We start from the raw sequence: 9,427 nt of genomic DNA, 5'->3' as shown, positions 1-9,427 counted from the left end.
CACCTACAAAGAAAATTATGCTTTTTATATAGTAGCTGGGCAAGGCTGTCTTAGGCCTCTGAGAATATATATCTGTATAACTGTATCTATATATCTATATCTATGAACCAAACCAAGAACAATGTTTTTAGGATTAATGATTCGTTTCACTTATTTAATATTTTATATTTCTTGACAGTTCCTACAAGACCATTAACTGAACCCTTGATATTTGCTATTTGTAGTGCCTGTTGGTGGACTGTACTGATATCCAATTGGAGTCTGAGGGGACTGAGTTCTTGCTGGTGACACAGACGGCAAGCAGTAATACCCGTGAACAAGATGACGGCCGTCTCCTCCGAGCCTCACACTCTGGCTTCAGATGAACAAAACAAGGACCTGAGAATGGATACACCTGGGGAGGAAGACGCTATCCTGGGAGGAAACACTCCTGACCCCGAGTCTCTCAGACAGAGGTTCCGGTGGTTTTGTTACTCAGAAGAGGCTGGACCCAGAAAAGCCCTGAATCGGCTCTGGGAGCTCTGCCTTCAGTGGCTGAGGCCAGACATCCACACGAAAGAACAGATTTTAGAGCTTTTGGTGTTTGAGCAATTCCTGTCCATTTTGCCCGGGGAGATCAGGATTTGGGTAAAATCACAACGTCCTGAGAATAGTGAGAAAGTGGTGACCTTAATAGAGGATTTGACCCAAACGCTTGAAGGAAAGGAAGGTGAGATTTATAGATGGAGGGAGGAAGTGGGAAAGATCTCCTTAGCGTATGAGAGTGAACTCCCCAAAAGATAGCAATATATTGCTAGAGAGGAGGCTAATATAAGACTAAGTTTGGAGGTGGGATTGGGTTTGAATTCCCTGTCTTTTACTGTGTGATTTTGGGGAAGCTACATAACCGCTCAGAACGTTAAATTCTTTTAGCTGTAACAAGGGGATCCCATCTTATCTATAGTGTTGTGAGGAATAAATAGGGCAAGTATAGTACATGGTGGATGCTCAAGAAACAGTAAGTTCTTTCCCTTGAGCAAGAGGGGACTTTAGAACGCAGGAGAGAAAAACTTTACCTGGAAGTGTTTGGAGCCACAACCATATCAGCCAGCCAGGCCTTAACTTCTAACTCCAGTGTTTGCAGCAGCACATTCCTAGAATGGTGCTGTCCAGTATCTGTGATGATGGACGTGTGTTCTGCACTGTTTTTGCACTTCAAGCTGGTGCAAATAAGGAATTGAGTTTTGTTTTTTTAAAATATATTTTATTGATTTTTTTTACAGAGAGGAAGGGAGAGGGATAGAGAGTTAGAAACATCGATGAGAGAGAAACATCGATCAGCTGCCTTCTGCACACCCCCCACTGGGGATGTGCCCGCAACCAAGGTACATGCCCTTGACCGGAATCGAACCTGGGACCTTTTAGTCCCTAGGCCAACGCTCTATCCACTGAGCCAAACTGGTCAGGGAGGAATTGAGTTTTTAATTAAATAATTAAATTTAAACTTAAATAGCCATATGTGGCCAGCAACTACCCTGTTGGATAGTACAATTCCATAGCCTTCGGGAACAGCTGACATTTTCATAATCACATTATTACACATTATATACTAGTGTATACAATGTACACTATGAATTACAACATGATTGCATCATTGTAAAATATTGATGAAAAGACTTCTAGGGTGGCTAGCCCTTTTGAGAGCATGTGGTTCAACTTGTATAAAATCCCTCTCTATGCTACAAATATTCCAAATATTTATGTATATTATTTACCATAAGGCTCTCAGTACATATGCATGACAGTTTGTATTCTACCAGGAGTTCTGAGATAGATGGGTGTTTATCGATGAGAGAGATAAACACCTCTCCTTTCTGTTTTAAAGAGTAGGAGAAAACTTTTTCTGTTTCTTATGACCTTTTTCTCCAGAGACATATATAGGAATTTCTAGTCTGAGGAATTCATTTGAAAGCCTGGACTGTATTTTTTTTCTCCCCTTCCAGTTTCCCAAGATTCTGTTATTTCCCAAGAGGAGAACCCTGAAGAAGATACAACGGTTTCTGTCCTTCCAAATACTGAGTCCAGGGTAAGTTTCCTTTCACTGGTTTTCATTCTTAAGTGAATACTTACTGACCTCCTACTGAGTGGTATAAAAATACTAGATAGAATAAGTAAGACAGTCTCCTGTTGTCATTCTTCAAAGTTATTCTTCACATTCTTTTTTTTTTCTTCAGTCTGGTGAATTTGTCACAAGGTTGACTCTAATAAAAACAAATATTTGCTAAAATTTAACAGTTATTCCTGATACAGTTAGCCAGGTGAAAATAGAAATGTATTTCCTAACATGATAAAAAAACATCCCCAGCTGGAAAATCAAAAGCAGCTCTTACAATGCCCACAAAAAGATAAGGATGTTTTAAACTTACTGCTATTAATGAGTATTTTCTGAATATTTTAGCCAGTGTAGTACGATACGAAAGAAATAGGTAAGGATTGATAGCTTGCTTTGGAATCCTTAGAAATTTAAATACTACCAAAACTAATAGTTTATATTTTCTGAAATCTTAGGGTCTATTTAGGAATAATCCAATGCAAAAAGACTGTGTTTGGTGTTCTAGGAACCCATGACATTCAAGGATATAGCTGTGAATTTTTCCAGAGGAGAGTGGAGGAAGCTGGAACCTTTTCAAAAGGAGATATATAAGGAAGTGCTACTGGAGAACTGTAGGCACCTAGAATTTCTGGGTAAAGACACCTTCTCTTTATGATTTAGCATCAAACCTGGGTATCTTTTTGGCCACTATTTTTGAAAAAAGACAATTGCTACTGTTTTGGCTGGGCATGCAGGAATGATATGATTAACCCTAAAAATAGGTCCTGAAAATGTACTTTTCCGCTGAGTTTTCTCCAAAAAAGAGTCTTTGCTTCATTGAATTGGAAATGTTGAGAATCATTTTGCCCTCCTCAAGACCAAACCTCCCCCATGTTCTCTTCAAATTTCAGTATTGCTGTCTGTATTTGACAGTATCTTCTCTTCCTTGGAGAACCAGACTCTATGTGTGGATGCTGACTGACTTTGTTCTATGGAAAACAGACATTTTTCGTGTTTTGTTTTTTTTCTCTATGAGCAGGCTTTCCAGTTACCAAATTAGATGTGATTTCCCAGCTACCGTGGGTTGAACCAGGGCTTCTGGAAAAAGAAGTCTCAGAAGGCTCCATACCAGGTGAGCTGGTGAAAAGTAGACAAGGAAATTAAACCAGTTGCTTGCCAAGTCATTTGGGAAGACCTTTTGAAATGTTGGGTGGGCCATCTTGCTAAATTAAAATAGAATGACGATTAGAATATACACGTTGTCTTCCTGGAATGTTCATTTTAACAGATTGTTAGTTTGGGTTCTCTGAGAAGTAGATGCCAAGACATGATTAGCCTTGCCAGAGACTTATTAGGAAAAATTGCAGTGAAAAACGGGGTAGGCTCTGGAAGAGGCTGGGAGTGAGGTCAGAATGTGATGTAGGTATAACGCCTGGGAAGGAGAGGGAAGGAAGGGTGGGTAGGAAGAGTCTGAGACAAAAATGCAGTTTAAGGAAGTTCTGGCAAGTCTCCTCTCAGAGTCCTGTGTCTCACAGAAATGGGCCTGAGTATCCCTGCTCTACTTGTCATCGACTGTGACCAGCTGTGGGAAAGTGGCCGAGGCATGAATGCCGTGGTGGGTTCATAGAGCAGCAGCAGCTGTTGTTAGCTGCCAGTTAAGTGCCACAGAAAAGACCAGAAAAGGGCATTTTTATGGACACGATAGATACAGATGGCAAAACAAAAACTTCGTAATGGGATTTATGCTATAATGGCAAGTATAAGGAACAGTGGAAAAATATTAGGAGCAACAGCTTAATTAACATTTGAATTGAATCTTTTTTAAAAATATATATTTTATTGATTTTTTACGGAGAGGAAGGGAGAAGAACAGAGAGTTAGAAACATCGGTGAGAGAGAAACATCGATCAGCTGCCTCCTGCATACCCCCTACTGGGGATGTGCCCGCAACCAAGGTACATGCCCTTGACCGGAATCGAACCTGGGACCCTTCAGTCCGCAGGCCGACGCTCTATCCACTGAGCCAAACCGGTTAGGGCTGAATTGAATCTTGAAGGATCAATGTGAATTTATCCAGAGGACATCATGTATAGTATAATCCTATTTTACATTTAAAAAATAATTACTTATATATCAATACCTTAGTTTATTTTAAAGAAAAAAAAAGACTCACTTTGTGCTATTCCATCTTCTTAACCATTCATTTTAGACAACCTGTTGGCTGTTTCCATAAGGACAGCAATTGCCTTATGTTTAAGTAGCATTTGGGAGAGTAATTCCAAAAATGGATTCTAAAAATGTTTTGTATTCTAAAAATCTAGCAGGTAAAAGTCTATATTGGTACAAATATATGTCCTTCCCTCTTATATAAAAGAAGCATCATTTAGATGTACAACTTGTCTAAAAGTCATTTTATAACAGACCGGAGGAAAAAAGTTTTTGACAGGCAAAGCAGAGTCAATAGCCATAATTTATTAAAAGCTCATGTAAAACACTAAGAAACACTGAGTCTATTGGAAACATGAGCAAAGAATTTGAGCAGATAGCTGATAAAATTAAAAATAACCGAGAAAATTAAAATTTAAATAGCTATAGACATGAAAATAATGCTCTAAGTCACTGGTCAAGAATGAAATATGCATATTTTCCTTTTTAAGATTTTTTAAAATTGATTTTTGGAAAGAGAGGAAGGGAGAGAGAAAGAGAGAAACATCAGTGTGAGAGCAAAACATCAATTGGCTGCCTCCTGCACACCCCCCTACCTGAGATCAAGCCATCAGCCTGGGCATGTGACCTGACTGGGAATAAACCTTTAACCCCTCTGCACAGTACAATGCCCAACCAACTGAGCAATGATGAAATACACATTAAAGCAGGAATACTATTTTTTATAAATCATATTCACAAAGATTTAAAGAAAGATCATTTGACTGGAGATGAGTACTCAGGTACTTCTGCTCGTCATACTTCATGTGATAGTATAACTTTTCTACCCTGTAGTTCAATAATTCTATTTTTATGATTCCTCTTTTGAGGAAATATTAATCATTTGATAAACATTCAAAGTTAATAAGCTAATATATGTTATATTAACACATAAATATAATAATATAGAATTAGTTGTTATGTAACTGATTAAAATTATTTTTATGAAGACTGACCAATGAGATGGGAAAGAATTTTGAACAAGGAAAGTAAGCCTATATATTATGCATATTTTTCTATCTAAAATATAGAGCAATTTCTAGAAGAAAATACACAGAGTTATTAATAATAGTTAATTTTGGGGTAGTAGAATTTTGTGTTTTATAGTTTTCTGTTTACAGTTTTATAAAAGTGACAGTGTAATCTCATAATTAAGAGTCAGGATGATGATATGGTTAATAAATGAATTCAAAGTTTGGAGAAGGATATAGAGAGTATAGTACTAGAAAAGGCCCCGTGGAGATTGTGCGACTTGAACCCTAGGCCCTGTCAAATTTATGTATTTGTGAGAGTGAAGGTACCGTGGAATTACATTCTAAGTCAGCTGTGGGCAAACTACGGCCCGTTTGAAATGAATAAAACTAAAAAAAAAAAAAAAAAAAAAAGGCCGTACCCTTTTATGTAATGATGTTTACTTTGAATTTATATTAGTTCACACAAACACTCCATCCATGCTTTTGTTCCGGCCCTCCGGTCCAGTTTAAGAACCCATTGTGGCCCTCGAGTCAAAAAGTTTGCCCACCCCTGTTCTAAGTAGTGTGAAGTGTTAACACTAAAAGAATAGAATTGAGCCCTAGCTGGTGTGGTTCAGTTGGCTGGGCATCATCCCACGCATAAAAGGTTACCTGTTCAGGATACATGCCTGTGTTGTGGCTCCATCCCTGGTAGGGAGTGTGCAGGAGGCAGCTGATCATTGTTTCCCTCTCACATCGATGTTTCTCTCTCTCTTTCTCTTCTTCTTCTTTCCTCTCTCTTTAAAAATCAGTAAAATTTCTTTTAAAAAATAAAAGAATAGGATTGAAAATGCTGTAGTATATTAGGGACAGTAAATGGATGCCTGATTAAAGGATCCATAGGTTGATAGGTCCAGATTGTGGTTACCTTTGAAAGTCTAGCATAGGTGTTATTGCATAGCATACCTATAAACTTAGTACTATTTGACTGCTTTGAGAAGAAACAATATAGTATAGGGATCCAAAGCCTGGGCTTTAGTGTCAGACTAGGTTAAAAATCTGGCACTGCCACTTATAATACATGTGGCCTTGGGCAAGCTACTTATATTCTATGTACCTACTTGTCACATTCACAAGACAGAGATAATAATAGGGTTTATTTCATAGAGCTGTTGTGAAGATTAAGTGAAATACAAGTAAAGTGTTTGATATTTGGCCTGGCATTTGGTAAGTATTCAATAAATGTTTGCACTAATATTAATATTGTTTGAAAAAGGAATATTGGGTACAGGAAGAATAAGTTTGAGCCTGTTTTCAAAATTTGAAATGGAGGTTAAAACTTGCATTTCTAACGATAAAGCACAGACTTTTCATCTTCCTCAATATTTTTCCTAACCCCTATGTTTACCTATTTTCTTTATATCACTTCCCCTTCCTTGTTTTATAGAGTGTATCTGAGAATTGTCCAAGTCATAATCCTCATAGTTGTTACTGCCCCTATTCCTATTTTAGTCCCAAATACAGCACCTTCCTTTATTGCAAACAGGAAATATTCTGTGTTATTTCTTTTAGAGTGTGAACCTAGAGGTGAATTGGAGGAATCTGTTCAAAATCAAGATGTTCTTGTGGACGAATCGACTTTAGAAAAAACAATAGATAGGTACTTAATGTGCGGTGATTATGGCTTGATGGGAGAATCCTCCAAACGTGGCAGATTAGAGAAGGGCCGTAGCAATAAGGAATGTTCGCAAGTAGCAGGCACACAAAAGAAAACTCATGGGAGAGGCAGTAAGGGTGAGGAATTTGACTCAGAAAAGGGCCCCTCTGCAAGTAATGCCAAGGAAACTTCGGATTTAGTTAAGCATCTGAGAGTCTACTTACGGAAGAAATCTCGGAAGTATAATGAATGCAAGAAACGCTTTAGTTTTCATTCAGACCTTGTTATGAACCGCAAAGAGCACACTGGAGAGAAGCCACGGAAACGTAAGGAAGGCAGGAAAGTCTTAAGTCACTCTTCATCTCTTACTAAACATCAGAAACATCCGAAAATTTATATGGGTACCAAGCCCCAGAAGTGCAGTAACTGTGGGATAGACTTCACTCAAAGCTTATCCCTTGTTAAGAGAAGAAAAACCCCTATATGTGAGAAATGTCGGAAAAGTAAATATCAGGATACAACCTCGAATAAAGATGAGGGAACAGAGACTGGAGAAAAATCCCCTAAATGTAGCAGATGTGGAAAATCCTTTGATTATAGTACCACATTGAGCAAACAGCAGAAACTTTACCTTGGTGGAAAACCCTCTATGTGCAATGATTGTGGGAAAGCTTTCAGTAAGAGTGTATCCTTCACACCCCGTCGTAGAGCTCATAGTGGAGAGAAACCCTTCAAATGTGATGATTGTGGAAAAGGTTTCACCCTAACTGCCCACCTCATTAAACATCAGCGAATTCATACTGGAGAAAAACCCTATAAATGTAAAGAATGTGGGAGACCCTTTAGTGACAATTCATCTCTTATTCAACATCAGCGAATTCATACTGGAGAAAAACCCTATACATGTAATGACTGTGGCAAATCCTTTAGTCATAGCTCATCCCTTTCCAAGCATCAGAGAATTCATACTGGAGAGAAACCCTATAAATGTACTGAATGTGGAAAAGCCTTTAGACAGAATTCTTGCCTTACCCGACATCAGAGAATTCATACTGGAGAAAAACCATACCTGTGTAATGATTGTGGAATGACTTTCAGCCATTTTACATCTGTAATTTATCATCAGCGACTTCATTCAGGAGAAAAACCCTACAAATGTAGTCAGTGTGAGAAAGCCTTCCCTACCCATTCTCTCCTTAGTCGTCATCAGCGAATTCATACTGGTGTGAAACCTTATAAATGTAAAGAATGTGGAAAATCCTTCAGTCAGAGCTCATCTCTTAATGAACATTATCGAACTCATACTGGAGAGAAACCCTATGAATGTGACTATTGTGGAGCAACCTTTAGTAGAAGCTCAATCCTTGTAGAGCACCTAAAAATTCATACTGGAAGGAAAGAATATGAATGTAAGGAATGTAAGAAGACATTCAAAAGTAATTCAGGCCTCATCAGACATCGGGGATTTCACTCTGGAGAGTAATTCTTGAACTATAGCAAGGTGGGAGGAAAGTTAATCAAAACTGTTCCTTATTAGAAACCTGGATATAAATTGCCACCACATTGATTAGTAGCTACAACTTTGATGGGTTGGCAGCTAGGAAAAATAGACTTTCCCCCATTCATCCTTCTTTGTAAGACTGTTAATTTTTGGGAGATAGTAGTTAGGGCTGGAAAAGTCATGTGGAAAGTGAAAATAGTACGAGATGTGAAATTATTGTAAAAGGTCAAATATGAATTTAAATAGCAGGGGAGGGGGTACCCAGAACCTACCTTTTTAACCATTTCAGAAGATTTCCCTCTCTTCTACTTTCCCCCTCCACTCCCATGTAGTGTAATAGAAAACTTGGTTGGAGTCAGATAACCTGGGTTCTGTCCCAGTTTCCAACCAATCTACTATATAACCTTTCTGAATTTGTTTTTGAACTGATAGAATGAAGGGTTGGAACTAATAATTTCTAAGTTGGGGTTGTTGTTTTTTGTACCTTATATTTTCTGAAGCTGTAGACATAAGTTAAAATTATTTATTTATTTATTTTGTTAATCCTCACCCGAGGATATTTTTCCATTGATTTTTAGGGAGAGTGGAAGAGAGAGGGAAAAACAGAGAGAAACATCGATGTGGGAGAAACACATCGACTGGTTGCCTCCTGCATGTGCCCTGACCAGGGCTCAGGCCGTGGGGGAGCCTGCAACCTAAGTATGTGCTCTTGATGGGAATCGAACCCAGAACCCTTTGGTCCGCAGACCGACACTCTATCCACTGAGCCAGACCAGCTAGGGCATAAGTTAAATATTTTTGATTCATTGGAATTTTCAAGTTTCTGTCGTAGAAAATGATTTAGGATACTAAACTTCTGGCAGTGAGAATATAGTACCCTTTTTGAATACGGGATGCCTTGAATACTTGATGCTAGAACACTGTAAACAGGAACAAGTCAGTGAAGCTGAAACAAGATTGCCTTCAGGGAATGTTTTAATTGAACGAAACACCTAACTTGTTTTTCCTTTGAGCATTGGCTGAGAGGATTGGGGTCTAGG

At 38.4% G+C, this 9,427-nt stretch overlaps 1 protein-coding gene across 1 annotated transcript; it reads left to right on the top strand.

Annotated features, from left to right (window-relative positions):
- Window positions 1-288: 288 nt before the first annotated feature.
- ZNF483 (zinc finger protein 483) lies at window positions 289-9,006 on the top strand (the record flags this gene model as incomplete). The annotated part of the gene is made up of 5 exons (XM_036331476.1): window positions 289-709; window positions 1,983-2,065; window positions 2,598-2,724; window positions 3,111-3,203; window positions 6,802-9,006. Coding segments are annotated over 5 exons (2,292 nt in total), but the record flags the coding sequence as incomplete, so codon positions are not given.
- Window positions 9,007-9,427: the final 421 nt, after the last annotated feature.

This window comes from Myotis myotis, unplaced genomic scaffold, assembly GCF_014108235.1.
Source record: "Myotis myotis isolate mMyoMyo1 unplaced genomic scaffold, mMyoMyo1.p scaffold_m19_p_12, whole genome shotgun sequence".
NCBI classification, from domain to species: Eukaryota; Metazoa; Chordata; class Mammalia; order Chiroptera; family Vespertilionidae; genus Myotis; species Myotis myotis.
This window is presented reverse-complemented; position numbering and strand designations above follow the sequence as displayed.